Raw genomic sequence first — 16,325 nt, forward strand, 5'->3', positions numbered from 1 at the left:
TGGGGGTCAGGGCCCCAGGTGGCCAGGGACGTCTCACGCCAGCATCCCCCTAGACCTGATGATCGAGATGGAGGACCAGACCAACGACGTGCACGAGGCCGGCATCCCCGTGCTGGACTACAAGACCTACACCGACCGCGTCTTCTTCCTGCCCTCCAAGGACGGCGACAAGGACGTGATGATCACCGGCAAGCTGGACATCCCCGAGCCGCGGCGGCCGGTGGTGGAGCAGGCGCTGTACCAGTTCTCCAACCTGCTGAACAGCAAGTCCTTCCTCATCAATGTGAGCCGGGCGCTGGGCGGGCGGGAGGGCACGCGGGCGGCGCCGGGCAGGCTCTGACCGCCGGTCCCTACAGTTCATCCACACCCTGGAGAACCAGCGGGAGTTCTCGGCCCGTGCCAAGGTCTACTTCGCGTCCCTGCTGACGGTGGCGCTGCATGGGAAACTGGAGTACTACACGGACATCATGCGTACACTCTTCCTGGAGCTCCTGGAGCAGTACGTGGTGGCCAAGAACCCCAAGCTGATGCTGCGCAGGTGCACATGGGCGGGGCCACGGGCGGGGCGGCCACAGGGGCTCTGGGCTGGTGGCGGGTGGCACAGAGGCCTGTTGGGCCCCCAGTAGCTGGCAGGTGCCAGCCAGCACTGATGGTGGGGGGCAGTCTAGGGGTGGTGTCCCTGGCAGCAAACACAAAGCCGGACTCTAGCCCTTCCTGTCCAGCGGTTTCAGCTGGTCACAGCGTCAGCCCTCTGCAGAACAGGAGGAAGGTGGCCAGACTTCCCACAAGGGCCGGAGCTGCCACCAGGCAGTCCTCACTGCAGGCCACACCAGGCCTGGAGAGGGGCAAGGCTGGGGCAAGGGTGGCCGGGTGCTTGGAGGCGTCATTTGGGCCTCAGGAATACTACAGGGTCACTCGGTACAAGGCCTCCCTGCACCCCCAGGTCTGAGACTGTGGTGGAGAGGATGCTGTCCAACTGGATGTCCATCTGCCTGTACCAGTACCTCAAGGTGGGTTCCACCCCAGCCTGGCTGGGGGTTGAGGGGCGAGGCAGACTGCTGCCATCCCCTCCAGTGTTCCCCTATCTGTACAGCACCTTGAGGTAGGCCCTGCCTGGACAGGTTTGCTTCCTGCCCCTGACGTGGTCAGCCCCGTCCATGCCTCTGGCCAGGGCTCCGGGGGCCCCTTCCAGGCCCCAAGTCCCCTGACCTCCCAGCCTCCCCTCCGTGTTACTCCAGGACAGTGCCGGGGAGCCCCTGTACAAGCTCTTCAAGGCCATCAAACATCAGGTGGAAAAGGGCCCAGTGGATGCGGTACAGAAGAAGGCCAAGTACACTCTCAACGACACGGGGCTGCTGGGGGACGACGTGGAGTATGCACCCCTGGTGAGCTCCTGGGGTGGCGGCCGCCATGGGCGCCTCGGATCTGGGCTAAGGAGCTTGGACATCCCCTGGCCACAGATGGGACCCACAGGCCAGAGGCCGTCCACCTCCTCTGTGGATTCGAGTTGCAGCCTGCTCTAACTCGGCCTCAGGGAAGGGCCTGGGTGCTGGTGGCTGTGGGCTCTGGAGGCTCTAAGTGTGCGGGCCCCGCATCAGCTCTTCCCGGGCGCCCCCACCTCCTGGAGGCCATACAAGGGCCTGGCACACCAGGTGTGTCCAGGGTTCTGTGCACATGTGACTGGTGGGTGTGGCAGGAGCCTGTGCACGGAGACATGTGTATTCCGTGTCTATACGTGTGCTTCCGTGAGCTTGCATGACAGCCTGATTGAGTGGTTCTGAGCCGTCCCCATCTTTCTGTCCCGCTGAGCCGGAGCAGGCAGAGGAAGGGTAGAGTGTGGTCATCTCGGAAGCCTTGGGGGCTCGGAGGCCTGCTGCCCGAGGGTGCCGCTGTGGCAGGCAAAGCTGGCGGGGCAGAGAGTGGCTCCTGCGTGGTGCAGGTAAGAGCAGGGCCTCCCATCGGGCTTCATCCCGGATGTCTCGGCAGACGGTGAGCGTGATCGTGCAGGACGAGGGAGTGGACGCCATCCCGGTGAAGGTCCTCAACTGTGACACCATCTCCCAGGTCAAGGAGAAGATCATTGACCAGGTGTACCGCGGGCAGCCCTGCTCCTGCTGGCCCAGGCCAGACAGCGTGGTCCTGGGTGAGTTCCGGCCCCTGCCCATCTGCACACAGGCGCCCATGTGCCTGGCCTGTGTCCTGGGGCAGTATGCCGTCTGGCCAGCTTTCTCATGTGGGAGTGGTGGGCAGTGGGAGGAACCTGGGTGGCTGGGGCCTAAGCTGGGCTATCTCTTCTCACAGAGTGGCGTCCGGGCTCCACAGCACAGATCCTGTCGGACCTGGACCTGACGTCACAGCGGGAGGGCCGGTGGAAGCGCGTCAACACCCTTATGCACTACAATGTAAGCGTGTGGGCTGGGGCGGGCGAGAACCGGGCACCCTGCCTGGGGGCACAGCCCACTCTCACTGCCATGTTCCCCAGGTCCGGGACGGAGCCACCCTCATCCTGTCCAAGGTGGGGGTCTCCCAGCAGCCGGAGGACAGTCAGCAGGACCTGCCTGGGGAGCGTGAGTCCCTCCCTGTTGCCCGTTTCCTTCCAGCCCCTGGTGGTCGGCGTGGACCATGTCCGCCCTGGACACATGCACCCCTGCCCACCCTGCCACTACCATTTTCCGTGGGACCCAGGCCCCCAGACCTGGGTAGGGGTCCCTCAGCGCCCGCTCCCCACAGGCCATGCCCTCCTGGAGGAGGAGAACCGGGTGTGGCACCTGGTGCGGCCGACGGACGAGGTGGACGAGGGCAAGTCCAAGCGAGGCAGCGTGAAAGAGAAGGAGCGGACGAAGGCCATCACCGAGATCTACCTGACACGGCTGCTCTCGGTCAAGGTGGGCCCCTGTGGGTGTGTGGGCCGGCACCAGGAGCTGTGATCACGGCGCCACGCCGAGACCCTCCCCCCCAGGAGCTGTGACCACAGCATCACGCCGAGACCCTCCCCCCCAGGAGCTGTGACCACGGCGCCACGCCGAGACCCTCCCCCCCAGGAGCTGTGACCACGGCGTCACGCTGAGACCCTCCCCCCCCACAGGGCACACTGCAGCAGTTTGTGGACAACTTCTTCCAGAGCGTGCTGGCGCCTGGGCACGCAGTGCCACCCGCTGTCAAGTACTTCTTTGACTTCCTGGATGAGCAGGCAGAGAAGCACAACATCCAGGATGAGGACACCATCCACATCTGGAAGACGAACAGGTGAGGCTCCACACCCACCCCTCGGCCCAGCCCTGGCTCCACCTCTCACTTCCGGGAAGCTCCACACCCACCCCGTGGCCCAGCCCCAGCTCCACCTCTCACTTCCGGGAGGCTCCACCTCTCACTTCTGGGAGGCTCCGCACCCACCCCGCGGCCCAGCCCCAGCTCTCATTCTCCGCTGCTCTGCCTCAGCTTACCGCTCCGGTTCTGGGTGAACATCCTCAAGAACCCCCACTTCATCTTTGACGTGCATGTCCACGAGGTGGTGGACGCCTCGCTGTCAGTCATTGCGCAGACCTTCATGGACGCCTGCACACGCACGGAGCATAAGCTCAGCCGCGTGAGTGGGGTGGGGGCAGGTCTGGGGCAGGGAGGCCTGGGTCTGTCCCCAGGAGACTTCTTGTGAGTTGGGACCTTGTCTGGGGTGTGGATTTGCACATCTTGGGCTGGAGCCCTTGATGTAGGGGGTGGCGGGTGGCCGAGGCTGGGGGCACAGGGGCCTGGCAGAGCCTGGGAAGATCCCGAGACCCCTTGCCCTCTTTCCTGCTGAGACCTCTCACCACAGACATAAGCAGAGAAACTGAGTTTCACTACAGATCACAAAATAAGTAGTTTTCTTTTTCTTTTTTCTTTTTTTTTTTTTGAGATGGAGTCTCGCTCTGTCGCCCAGGCTGGAGTGCAGTGGCGCGATCTCTGCTCACTGCAACCGCTGCCTCCTAGGTTCAAGCGATTCTTCTGCCGCTGCCTCCCGAGTAGCTGGGACTACAGGCATGTGCCACAACGCGTGGCTAGTTTTTGTATTTTTTGGTGGAGACGGGGTTTCACTATGTTGGGCAGGCTGGTCTCGAACCCCTGACCTCAGGTGATCTGCCCTCCTCAGCCTCCCAAAGTGCTAGGATTATAGGCATGAGCCACTGTGCCCGGCCCATGGTTTTCTTGATGAAAGTGTCAGGAATTCGGGGCAGGGGAAGCTACCCAGGGGTACTCTGAGCGGTCCCAGCCTGGCTCCCTTGGTCAGGTGTCACTGGGTTTTGTCCCCAACAGGATTCTCCCAGCAACAAGCTGTTGTACGCCAAGGAGATCTCCACCTACAAGAAGATGGTGGAGGAGTAAGTGCTGCCCGCCCTCCAGGCCAGGCCCCCGTGCCCACCCTTGACTCCCTTCGGGGAGGTTCAGGCCTTGGTTTCCCCCACCACCCCCTTTGTGCCCCCTGCCGCCCACACTGTTTGATGCTCCCACCCCTGCAGTTACTACAAGGGGATCCGGCAGATGGTGCAGGTCAGCGACCAGGACATGAACACCCACCTGGCAGAGATTTCCCGGGTAAGGAGGCCACCAGGGACGCACCCATGGCCCTTCCCTGCTCCCCGCTCCCACTACCCCATGCTGAGCCTGGCCCTGAGCTGCAGGGCAGGGGTAATGTGGTCCTGAGGGGGAGAGAGGGTGGGGTGGGACCTCCAGGTGGGCTCAGCCATGTGAAGTGAGCCACAGCTGCATGTGGGGAGTGTGAGCTGCTCGGAGCCAGGCCCTGCCCACAGCGCCCCCTCCCTATGGCTCCACCCACAGCCCAGCTCACAGCACCCGTCCCTGTGGGTCCATCCACAGCCGTGCCCACAGTGCCCCCTCCCTATGGCTCCACCCACAGCCCAGCTCACAGCACCCGTCCCTGTGGGTCCATCCACAGCCGTGCGTCACACAGGGAGACACTGAGATGGTTGCATGTGCACAACTCTGTCTGCGTGGGTGTCTGTCCGAGGCTGCGCCACGTAGGGGGCCCCAAGTGCCGGCTGTGCCCAGGGCCCCAGCTGCTGCCCTGGGGAAGCCTCGTCCTGGGCATCCCGTACTACTGCCAGCCCTGGGGCTCCCACAGCCCCCTTTCCACCCTGACTGTCCCGTCACCCCCCAGGCGCACACGGACTCCCTGAACACCCTCGTGGCACTACACCAGCTCTACCAATACACACAGAAGTACTATGACGAGGTAGGGTCAGGCCCCCGGGGGCGGGGCAGGTGGGGTGCTGGGCGATCCCCCGATGTGCTCTGATGGGACCCTCCCTCAGATCATCAATGCCTTGGAGGAGGACCCTGCCGCCCAGAAGATGCAGCTGGCCTTCCGCCTGCAGCAGATTGCAGCTGCACTGGAGAACAAGGTCACTGACCTCTGACCTACAACCTCCAGTGCTGCCTTGGGGCATAGGTACCCAAGGTACCTGAGAGCCCCTCGGGGGAGGAGGCCGAGTGGCTGTGGCTGAGGCCCCCACCCTCCCCTGGAGAATGCGCCCCAAGCAGGAGTGGGTGCAGCGGGAACCCACCCAGCGTCTAGACTGTAGCATCTTCCTCTGAGCAATACCGCCCGGGCGCTGCACCAGCACCAGCACCAGCCCCAGCCCCAGCTCTGCTCCCTCCGGCGGCAGAACCAGCATCGGGTGTTCACTGTCGAGTCTCAGTGATTTGAAAATGTGCCTTACGCTGCCACGCTGGGGACAGCTGGCCTCCGCCTCCGCCCACGCACCAGCAGCCGCCTCCATGCCCTAGGTTGGGCCCCTGGGGGATCTGAGGGCCTGTGGCCCCCAGGCCTGTTCCCAGATCCTATGTCTGTCTGTCCACCTCGGGATGGGAGGAGGAGAAAAAGCGGTACGATGCCTTCCTGACCTCACTGGCCTCCCCAAGGGTGCCGGCACTCTGGGTGGACTCACGGCTGCTGGGCCCCACGTCAAAGGTCAAGTGAGGCGTAGGTCAAGTCCTACGTCGGGGCCCAGACATCCTGGGGTCCTGGTCTGTCAGACAGGCTGCCCTAGAGCCCCACCCGGTCCAGGGGGACTGGGAGCAGTTCCACCAAGACCACCCACCCCTTTTTGTAAATCTTGTTCATTGTAAATCAAATACAGTCGTCTTTTTCACTCTGCGGGTTGGCTGAGTTCCTCCTGGGGCTGCAGTGCGCCTGTCCACCACCCCTTCCCTGGGCTCTGTGGGCCCTGCTGGGAAGGGAGCTGCGGGGAGGTGGAGGGGCCTGGGATGGGAGCTGCGGGGAGGTGGAGGGGGCTGAGAGGGGTGCTGGGGGGAGGTGGAGGGGGCTGGGAGGGGTGCTGGGGGAGGTGGAGGGGGCTGGGAGGGGTGCTGGGGGAGGTGGAGGGGGCTGGGAGGGGTGCTGGGGGAGGTGGAGGGGGCTGGGGGAGGTGGAGGGGGCTGGGAGGTGGGACTGCTTCTGGTGCCATCTGGTGGCTTCTTTCATGCAACACATTCTTACCAAATGCCTGCTGCACACCACGCATGCACTGTCCTGAGTGCTAGGAACAGCAGCAACCAGGATGGGCAGGGCTCGGAGCCTCCCCTGTGTGCCAAGAATACAGACAGCCCAGGTAGAGGGCATTCGCTGCTCCAGACACAAAGTGAAGGCCCAGCTTCAGATGTGGCTGGATCCAGGCACACATCCTGAGGTTCTGCTGGTCTGGACTGCTAACCCACTCACGAGGATCCATTCTCAGGCAGCCCCAGCCTGTTTCCCCCACTGGGGCACATCATGGCCGGGGTCTCTTGATGGGCAAGCCCTCCACTGATCGAGTCCCCTTTGGACTGGGGCAGCTCCATTCAAGCCACGACGAAAAACGGGTGGCCATCTCTCCCCCACAGGAGAAAGGGGTACAAGGCCAACTGACATCCCCTGCTCCACGGACCCCTGAAATGACATTGGGTTCCCCCCTTACCCAGAGACATGGCTGGTCAGAAGATCAGAGCAAGGGGGTGGACAGCAGTCTGAAGTGCTGAGCGGGAGGTCTCAGGTAGGGAGCTGGGAACCTGGAGGCCTGGCTTCCGTACTAGAACCCTGCAGTCCTGCAGTCCACCTCTTCCCTGTCCCACTGGGCAGTCAGGAAAGAAGGGAAGGGGCAGTGAGACCCCACACACATGAAACTTGGGGCTGGAGAGAGGCTGCAGGCCCAGCAGTCCAGCATCCGGGTGGGGGCCGGCACCGCGTAGAAGCCGGGCATAGCTGCTGGGGTGCATGCAGGTGGGCTGGAGTGGTCAGCTGGCGACAGACGAGGGGTGGCCTGTCCTTCCTGGTGCTTTGCAAGTCCCATTTTCCTCCCAGAGTGGTGGGAGGAGAAGTGGCGGGTAGCTTAATAGCCCAAGGCCATACATCCTGCTTCCTTCTTACTGACAGGACAAGTCCTCTGCTAAATCAGCTCCGCGACCACCATCGCCTGGTCTCCCGGTGAGCAAGCCAGATTTGCCTTTTAGGAAGTTCACTGACTGCAGGAAGAGGCCAGCTGGGAGGGACCAGCAGGACCAGAGAGGAGCTGTTACCGCCCTCCAGTGAGGAGGGGTGGCCAGGACCAGCGGGGGTGGGGCGGGGGGATGAGCACGGAGAAGGGGTGGCTGCTGTATTCAGGGGCCACAGTGAATCAGCTGGGTAGGAGGCGCCTCTGGCCCAGGGCCTCTCACTCCTGCCCTGCCACCGGCCCTTCCCGGCCCCCCTGCCGCTTCCCCTGTGGGCCTGGGACTGTCCTCCACCGGCGGCTCCCTCCAGGGGGGCTTCCCTTGCCCCCGCCGAGCTCTGACGGTGCCTCTCCTGGAAGGTGGCCTCCAGGCCCTCACGCCACCCGAAACTCCTCAGTGGTCACTCCCTTGCAGTGCCACGACCCCACACTGTCCCCAGTAGGCATGTGGGCGGGACCTCTAATGCCTGGGCAGGCAGGGGTTCCCGGGGCAGGTCAGCTCAGTGATGAGAGGGTCCTGTTTCCCCCGGCCCCCCCCTTCCCCCCACCACACGCCCGCCTGACCCGCTGAATGGCCGGGGCCTGCAGGGAGGCCGCGAGGATTGCAGGCGGACGCCTGGGGGAAGCCTGACACCTCCCCACCTCCATGTCCCCCATCCTAGGGGCGAGAACGGAGCCGCCCAGTCCCCCGGGAGGCGCAGGGGCGGGGCCGGTCGCCATGGGAACCCGACTCCCGCCCCGCCCGGCCGTGGCACAGACAAAGGCCGCTCCCCTCCCCCGGCGGCGGCGGCCGCGGTTCCCACAGCCTCGGGGCTGCGCTCCCGCCTCCTCCTCCTTTAGCTGAAGCTCCATTAACTCTGCACAAAACCTCGGCCCGCCTCGGCCGGGCCCAGTGAAAGGCGCCCCGGGGCGGGGGCCCCCGTGTCCTCGCCCCAACCGAGCCCCAGCGAGGAGAGGGGGCCATCCCCGGACCCGCGCCAGGCCCCAAGCCGGATGCCAGCTTCCAGTGGGGAAACTGAGGCACAGGGCTTGGTCATGCAAAAGCGGCAGGAGCGGCTGGGACTGAGACCCGTTCCTTCGCCGCGGTCCGCATGGGTCCGTTGGCCAGCACCGTGCTGGCTGTTTTAATTTGGTTGCCGATATATAAAAATCAGATTTGACATTAAAACTCGGATTTTAATGTTTTAAAAAAGGAGTTTTTTGGGCCACTGGGATCCTGATTTCTCACTACGCTGGAGGGGGTCGCCCAGCCGCGAAGCCTCTCACCCACCGCTCTACCAGGGCGGAGGTCGGTGTTCCAGGGGGCAATGCTTCTCCGAGCCCCGGTCACCTTCAAGTGGGAATAAAAGTAGCTGTGCGGCCCCCAGAGCGGCAGCGGCAGAGACGCCGAGTGGGGCGCTGCCCCCGTCCCCGCCAAGGCAGCCCCCCGCCCCTGGCGGCCCGCGGGGGCTGACTTCAAGGACCATGCACCCAAAGGCGGCTCCTCGGACCTGGGATAGTCAGGGTGGGCTTCCCAGAAGAGGTGGCCGCTAAGGAGGAGGAAAGATTCTGGGCAGCAAAAAGGATCCGTTTGGGGCCGCTGCTTGAGGGTAGGAAGGCCCCGCGGTGACGCCGCTGTCCCTGGTCCTGACAGTCCAGCGGTCGCGCCTCTCCCAGAGGGGAGGTCAGGGCGAGCCAGGGCAGGAGGCCTGGAAGGTTCCCGGGGCGCGCCGCGGACCAAGGCCTGCAGGTCCTGCGCAATAAAGCCAGGCCGGCCCTGTCCCAACGCCTTTCAGCTTATTTTCCTATCCAGTGCCGAGTCCTTAGGAGGTGCTATTCATACTTCTGTCTTGAAAAATACTTCCCATGGTTCACCCGTGGCTTCTTCGCTTTTGACGGTTCTCCCTCATTGGGGAGGGCGCCGCCGGGGTGGGGAAGCCCGGGCCCAGCCCAGACGCGGGCGCAAGTCTGGAGAAGCGCGCGGCCCCCAGGAGGTGAGAGCCGAAGGGAGGTGTCCGCCCTCGGCGCCCCCCCGGGAAGGGGAGGGCTGGTTTCCGCTCTGCCACCGCCTCCGAGGCGCAGGAAGCAGCGCATTTGTCTCCGGGAACCCCCCCACGCCCCGGCCACCCAGCCCGGGAAATCCGCCCGGGCCTCCCGGCCCCGCCCCGGAGCCCCGCCCCGCCCGCCGCCGCCGCCGCCGCCTCCGCCTCCGCCTCCGCCGCCCTCCGCTCCGCTCCGCTCGGCTCGGGCTCGGCTCGGGCGCGGGCGCAGGGCGCGGGGCTGGGCCCGGGCGGAGCGGCGGCCGCTCCGGACATGTCGGGCCCTCGCGCCGGCTTCTACCGGCAGGAGCTGAACAAGACCGTGTGGGAGGTGCCGCAGCGGCTGCAGGGGCTGCGCCCGGTGGGCTCCGGCGCCTACGGCTCCGTCTGGTAGGGGCGGGGCAGAAAGGGTGCTGGGTGGGGGCCGGGCCGGAGAGCGCGTCCCCTCCTCGCCCGCGCGAGGTTCTCGGCGTGGGGAGGGGCCTCGCCCTGCCTCCGCCCCCGGGCGCCAAGCGGATCTGAAGAATGAATGGGGAGGGGGGTGGCGGCGTAAAGAAACTTTCCAAGCAGACACCGTTACCGGGAGGGAGGGGGGTCCTCCGGCCTCGCCCGATTCGGACCGCCCCCCACCAGGCCTGAGGCCTGGGGCGTCACAGCTGGCGTGTGGGTGCGTCTCACGCGACCGAGCCCCGAGCCACCCTGATGTCCGGGCGCCTAAATGAGCACCCACCTGGGATTTACTGAGTCGGGTCAGGCAGCCCCCGGGGTCTAGCGGATGACCCTCCCCCGCGCGGGCTGGAGACTATTGTCTGAAAAGGGAAGTCCCGCTCCCGGAAGCCAAGACCTCTCCCCCTGGGACGGCCTCAGGCTCCCCCTCAGACCACAAACCCCACTTAGGCCCTGGGGCCAGAGGACCTGGCCTAGGGCCCAGGAAGACGACAGAGTCTGGGTGGGGGAGGGGGTCGACTGGGCCAAGGCCTCTGTTAGACCCAGGTAGCCAGGGCTGCAGGGGCTTAGGGTGAGGTAGTTACCGGGAATCCTAAGTTTCAGCCTCCATGTTGACTGGGAGGCTGATCATGGGTACAGGCTTTGGGAGGTGCAGCTGAGTCCTCACCACGGCCAATGGCCCCTTAGCTGCTGCCCACTGGGGGGTCCTGGTGGGGCGCGAAGGCAGAGGCAGCCAGGGCAGGGCGTTGCCCCAGGCACTTGCATGTTGGAAGTGGGACCTCTAGGCCCACCAGATTCGGAGCTCAGGAGCCAGCATCAGGGGCCAGGGGTCCCAGGACAGGCTGTCTTCTGGCGCAGTCCCTAGCCTTCCATCAGAAGCTGCAGGTGGGTCATGCTAGCCATCATGCCAGCACAGATCTGTCTTCCTCTTTGAGACCTGAAGGGCAGGAAGAGGGTCTGGGACAGCGTGGGAGTGGCCATAGGGGACTAGGGTGCGGCCTGGCTGGACTCGCTGTCTGGGAGTTGCTGAGAGGTGTCCGGTTCTCTGAGTGAGGCCTGGTCTGCCCGCTTGCACCCCGGCCCATTTTCTCAGTTCCACTGCCAAGACTGCGGACCGGGTGCCAATTCCCTGTCACCTGACCGCACAGATGCAATTGGCCAAAAGAACTTGCTGCCCCACTTGCAGGGCCACTCTCCTCACCATCTCAGGAGCACCTTTCCCTGGTCATAGGCTGGGAGCATGGCTGCCCCACGCACCTCGACCTGGGCCCATGAGCATCCTAGACCCAGCGGGAGCCGCCGCTGCTCCCCGTGTGTGGGCATGGGGGGGTGGCCTCAGCCTCCACTTGCTCTGAGACAGGATCCCAAGAGACAGAAGTGGGAGGGAGAGAAGGAGCAAGTATCAGCCAGAGGGAACAGGCTGTGCAAAGGCCTTGCCTTTAGCAGGGCTGAGGGCAGTGGGACATGGGAGGGTGGGATGAGGGTCACCTGCAAAGGGAGGGTGGGCTCAGGAAGCTGGTGCAGGGTAGAGGGTCTGGACCCCTGGGAAGTGGGGCTGGGCGAAGGGCTGTTCTGTGGGTCCAGCTGACGCCCTCAGCTGTACATCACCTTCTGTCCAGGTTTTGTTCCAAATAATGACGCAATAAACACCTCTGACCAACTTTCCCTCCGTATTTTGAACATTCGGAGGCACTGGGGGTCAAGGGGCTTTGAGGTGGCTCTAGAATCCCCCGCTGTGAGCCTCCTGGGCCCATGGGGTCTATGGGGCAGAGGGAGGCCCGTCTGCTGCAGGTGAATGCCAGTGACTGTTTTCCTGCTGTGTTTTTCCACGCTGGATGGGGGGGCCTCTCCCCCAGCCTTGCTTTGAATGGGGGCCCCTGGTTGAGCGTGGGAATCAGTGGGGCCAGGGGACAGAGAAGGTCCAGGACCTTGCGGGGCGAACACACGCATGGTGGTCCAGCCCCAGGGGCTCCTTCCCAGCAAGCGCGGAGGGGGTAGGCCCGAGGGGGGGAGGCCGAGCTGGGGCGGCGGGGCCGGGGCAGAAAAGCCCCACGGCCCCATCCCCACGGAGAAGCGGCGAGAGGGGCGCCGCCTGGGTCCACGCGGGTGCGGCCGCCCTCGGACCCCTCCCGGCGCCGCCTCACTCGCCCACCTTCCAGTTCGGCCTACGACGCGCGGCTGCGCCAGAAGGTGGCGGTGAAGAAGCTATCGCGCCCCTTCCAGTCGCTGATCCACGCGCGCAGGACGTACCGGGAGCTGCGGCTGCTCAAGCACCTGAAGCACGAGAACGTGAGCCGGGGGCGGGCCGTGGGGGGGAGGGCGCGTCCGGGGGCGGGGCCGCGGCGCAGCCAATAGGCGGGCGAGCCCTGGCGATGGGGGCGGGGCCATAGGGGGCGCGGCCTGGCCCTGGGGGCGGGGCCCGGGGGCTGAACCACAGCCGGGGGTTTGCCGCCCGGCCCTGACGCCCCCCGCCACCCAGGTCATCGGGCTTCTGGACGTCTTCACGCCGGCCACGTCCATCGAGGACTTCAGTGAAGTGTGAGCGGCGGGGCGGGCGAGGCAGAGGGGAGAGCGTTCGCGGAGGGGCGGTGGGGCCCTGTCCTGACCCCCTGACCCCGCCCCAGGTACTTGGTGACCACCCTGATGGGCGCCGACCTGAACAACATCGTCAAGTGCCAGGCGCTGAGCGACGAGCACGTTCAATTCCTGGTTTACCAGCTGCTGCGCGGGCTGAAGGTGGGGCGCCCTGGGCTTCGCGGGTCCCCTCGCGGGCGGGCGCGCGGGCCGGGCCCGGCGCTCACCACGATCCCCCTCCCGCAGTACATCCACTCGGCCGGGATCATCCACCGGGTAGGTGCGGCCGCAGGGTGAGGGTCGGGTCCAGCAGGGCTCCGTCCCGGCCTCCTGTGCTCACGCTCTGCGTGACCTGCAGGACCTGAAGCCCAGCAACGTGGCTGTGAATGAGGACTGTGAGCTCAGGGTGAGGCCCGCGGGCAGGGGTGGGCAGGGCGGCGGCGGAGCCCGTGCGGAGCTTAAGAACACCTCGTGGTCGCCCCAGATCCTGGACTTTGGGTTGGCGCGCCAGGCGGACGAGGAGATGACCGGCTATGTGGCCACGCGCTGGTACCGGGCACCTGAGATCATGCTCAACTGGATGCATTACAACCAGACAGGTGCAGAGGGAAGGCCTGGGGCGGACGAAGGCCAAGGGCCTTGTCTGGCCCTCGACTGGCTCTGCATGCCAGGTCTTGGGAGACAGGCAAGGTCCCCAAGAATGTGGGAGCCACATTCAAAAGTAGCCCTTCAGAGGCCGCTAGAGCATGATGGGTGCTGGCCTCCTCTGGCCATGCAGTTATGGGCCTCCCCCTGCCTGGGGGGGTTGGGTATGGCAGATGAGGGGGTCTGCCGTCTTGGGGTCTGGATGTGACTGTGGGTCTCCTGGAGGAGGGACGTGGGGTGGGCGCACTGATGGAGGCCCCCTCGCCCTCGCACAGTGGATATCTGGTCGGTGGGCTGCATCATGGCTGAGCTGCTGCAGGGCAAGGCCCTCTTCCCGGGAAGTGACTGTATCCTTGGCCCAGGTTGGGGAGCAGGGTCAAACAGAGCCGCTCCTGTAGGATAGGGACCAGCACTGGCCCCTTCTGGCGGGTCTTGCCTCCTCTGCCCCCCATGCCATGCTACTTTGGGCTGGCCATCCTCACCTATAGGGAGCGGACTCTGGGCAGCGCCCCAAAGTTTTGGGTCTGGGGGCCCAGGAGAGGTCTGTGGCTGGTCCGTGGGTGTTTCCTGAGTGACACAGACATTGACCAGCTGAAGCGCATCATGGAAGTGGTGGGCACACCCAGTCCTGAGGTTCTGGCAAAGATCTCCTCGGAACATGTGAGTTGGTGCCCGCCAGCCGGCAGCTCCCTCTCCTGGCTGAGCCCCCAGGCTCTCTTGGGGAGAGGGTGGTGTGGAAATGCAGGGACCATATGGGGAACATGGGATGTGGTGGCATGGAGCCTAGGGCAGGTGCCCAATCCCTGCAGGGGAAACAGGAGAAGGAGGAAGACATTCCTGACACCAGGGACAGTGAGTGCAAAGCCATGACCCCAGCAAGCAGTGCCTGGCCAGGGCAGTGGGGGTGGGCTGGGTGGAGAGAGTGTACTTGGACCCAGCTCCTGCAGGCATTAGGGGCCAACTGAGGAGCTAGAGCCACCAGATCCTATATGGAGGGGGTCACTGGTCTGCCTGTGCCCTTGTCCTGGCCTGTTGGAGTGAATGAGTCTGGGGGCTTGCCAAGACAAGCCCCAGTTTGGGGCCAGGGAGGCAGAGAGTGAGCAGCCTCCCCAGGTGTTCTTGTGTGCCCCCAGGCCCGGACATATATCCAGTCCCTGCCCCCCATGCCCCAGAAGGACCTGAGCAGCATCTTCCGTGGAGCCAACCCCCTGGGTGAGGACTGCCCTGGGGCTAGACTGGGCTCCGTATCTGGCCCTGGATGCAGAGCTGACCCGCCCTCCCCGCCACTGGCTCCCCTGCAGCCATAGACCTCCTTGGAAGGATGCTGGTGCTGGACAGTGACCAGCGGGTCAGTGCAGCTGAGGCACTGGCCCACGCCTACTTCAGCCAGTACCACGACCCCGAGGATGAGCCAGAGGCCGAGCCATATGATGAAAGCGTTGAGGCCAAGGAGCGCACGCTGGAGGAGTGGAAGGGTGGGCATGGCACTGGCTGGGGGTAGGTCCAGGGGCCTGCGGGCTCCATTTCCCCAGAGGCAGGAAATGCCCCAGTTCGTCTCCAGACTGATCAGGTGTGGAAGGGCGTTCAGGTGTCCAGCACAGGCTGGGGGCGGTGCGGGGGAGTGGCACAGGGCAGGTTCTGGCTCCCAGACTCTGTGCTGAGGCTGCTGTCACAGGGTGGTGGGCCTGGGCTGGGTGGCAGGTGCCAGGCAAGCAGGTGGGGGGCCGGGCTGTGGGAGGCACAAGCTCACCCTTACCCTTTACCTCCTAGAGCTCACCTACCAGGAAGTCCTCAGCTTCAAGCCTCCAGAGCCACCGAAGCCGCCTGGCAGCCTGGAGATTGAGCAGTGACGTGCTGCCCGGCAGCCTCTGAGAGCTGTGGAGGGGCTTGGGCCTGCACCCTTCCACGGCTGGTCTGGTTTCCTTGAGAGGCACCTCCCACACTCCTATGGTCACTGACTCCTGGCCTAGGACCCCTCGCCTTCAGGAGAATCTACACGCATGTATGCATGCACAAACGTGTGTACACGTGCTTGCCATGTGTAGGAGTCTGGGCACAAGTGTCCCTGGGCCTACCTTGGTCCTCCTGCCCTCTTCTGGCTACTGCCCTCTCCATTGGGATCTGACTGTGGGGTCCTAGATGCCAAAGGGGTTCCCCTGCGGAGTTCCCCGTCTGTCCCAGGCCGACCCACTGGGGAGTGTCAGCCTTGCGATCTCTTCTGTCCCAGGGCTTTTTGGAGGGCGCGCTGGGGCCGGGACCCCAGGAGACTCAAAGGGAGAGGTCTCAGTGGTTACAGCTGCTCAGCCTGGAGGTAGGGGGCTGTCCTGGTCACTGCTGAGACCCACAGGTCTAAGAGGAGAGGCAGAGCCAGTGTGCCACCAGGCTGGGCAGGGACAACCACCAGGTGTCAAATGAGAAAAGCTGCCTGGAGTCTTGTGTTCATCCGTGGGTGTGTGTGTGCACGTGTGGATGAGCGTGCACTCCCCGTGTTCATATGTCAGGGCACATGTGATGTGGTGCATGTGAATCTGCGGGCGCCCAAGGGCCAGCAGCCATGTCTGGCAAGAAGCTGGAGCTGGGGTGGGCGTGCTGTTGCCTTCCCTCTCCTCAGTTCCTGATGCCTTGAGGAGTGTTTCAGACTGGCAGCTCCAGTGGGCCAAAGGGCAACCACATGAGCATGGGCAGGGGCTTTCTCCTTGGATATGGGACCCATAGCAGGTTCCTGAGGCTGGGGGTGGGTGGGTGGTTTGGCCTTGAGACGCTAAGGCACGCAGCACAACTGGACGTGGACTTGGACTCGGACACTTCTGCCCCACACGCTGGCCTGCTCTCTACCTCTGCCCACCGTTGTGGCCCTGCAGCAGGAGATCTGAGGTGCTCTGGTCTGTGGGTCAGTCCTCTTTCCTTGTCCCAGGATGGAGCTGATCCAGTAACCTCAGAGATGGGACCCTGCCCAGAGCTGAGTTGGGGGTGTGGCTCTGCCCTGGAAAGGGGGTGACCTCTTGCCTCGAGGGGCCCAGGGAAGCCTGGGTGTCAAGTGCCTGCTGCACCAGGGGTGCACAATAAAGGGGGTTCTCTCTCACTTCGCTTGTATCCAAAGGCTACTCCAGGCCCTGCTGCCCCCACCATCCCCGCTGCTGGGCATGGGGGGAGTGTCTGGGTCACCCTGCATCCCTTACCT

The 16,325-nt window shown here is 64.7% G+C and overlaps 2 protein-coding genes and 1 long non-coding RNA gene across 12 annotated transcripts in view; 2 read left to right on the forward strand and 1 right to left on the reverse strand.

Moving 5' to 3' along the window:
* The window catches only part of PLXNB2 (plexin B2), a 32,904-nt gene extending 26,753 nt beyond the window's left edge, over positions 1–6,151 (forward strand). For all 9 annotated transcript variants that reach the window (XM_055252247.2, XM_055252250.2, XM_055252246.2 and 6 more), the window contains 14 exons: positions 54–283; positions 357–538; positions 944–1,010; positions 1,239–1,385; positions 1,987–2,143; positions 2,302–2,402; positions 2,483–2,567; positions 2,731–2,885; positions 3,086–3,246; positions 3,439–3,586; positions 4,291–4,355; positions 4,494–4,569; positions 5,153–5,227; positions 5,307–6,151. In XM_055252247.2, coding sequence (XP_055108222.2) covers positions 54–283; positions 357–538; positions 944–1,010; positions 1,239–1,385; positions 1,987–2,143; positions 2,302–2,402; positions 2,483–2,567; positions 2,731–2,885; positions 3,086–3,246; positions 3,439–3,586; positions 4,291–4,355; positions 4,494–4,569; positions 5,153–5,227; positions 5,307–5,411 — 1,754 coding nt within the window. In that variant the 3' untranslated portion in view covers positions 5,412–6,151. The remainder of the gene's footprint in view (positions 1–53; positions 284–356; positions 539–943; positions 1,011–1,238; positions 1,386–1,986; positions 2,144–2,301; positions 2,403–2,482; positions 2,568–2,730; positions 2,886–3,085; positions 3,247–3,438; positions 3,587–4,290; positions 4,356–4,493; positions 4,570–5,152; positions 5,228–5,306) is intronic.
* Positions 6,152–8,615: 2,464 nt separating this feature from the next.
* On the reverse strand, positions 8,616–9,424 carry LOC134733436 (uncharacterized). Its single transcript, XR_010116871.1, has 2 exons — positions 8,951–9,424; positions 8,616–8,790 (listed from the first exon to the last, which is right to left on the reverse strand). It is a non-coding gene; the product is annotated as an uncharacterized lncRNA (long non-coding RNA).
* A 16-nt stretch (positions 9,425–9,440) lies between these two features.
* Positions 9,441–16,226, forward strand: MAPK11 (mitogen-activated protein kinase 11). 2 transcript variants are annotated; one of them, XM_055254308.2, is made up of 12 exons: positions 9,441–9,868; positions 12,085–12,214; positions 12,405–12,463; positions 12,550–12,661; positions 12,746–12,775; positions 12,858–12,905; positions 12,984–13,098; positions 13,420–13,491; positions 13,725–13,804; positions 14,278–14,356; positions 14,446–14,641; positions 14,915–16,226. In XM_055254308.2, exons 1-12 carry the CDS (start codon positions 9,753–9,755, stop codon positions 14,985–14,987), a joined length of 1,110 nt encoding a protein of 369 aa, XP_055110283.2. In that variant the 5' UTR covers positions 9,441–9,752; the 3' UTR covers positions 14,988–16,226. The 2 variants fall into 2 exon arrangements, with proteins under 2 accessions (XP_055110283.2, XP_055110284.1); XM_055254309.1 differs by having other exon boundaries at positions 14,446–14,619.
* The last annotated feature ends 99 nt before the right edge of the window (positions 16,227–16,325 follow it).

Source organism: Symphalangus syndactylus, chromosome 18 (assembly GCF_028878055.3).
Source record: "Symphalangus syndactylus isolate Jambi chromosome 18, NHGRI_mSymSyn1-v2.1_pri, whole genome shotgun sequence".
NCBI lineage: Eukaryota > Metazoa > Chordata > Mammalia > Primates > Hylobatidae > Symphalangus > Symphalangus syndactylus.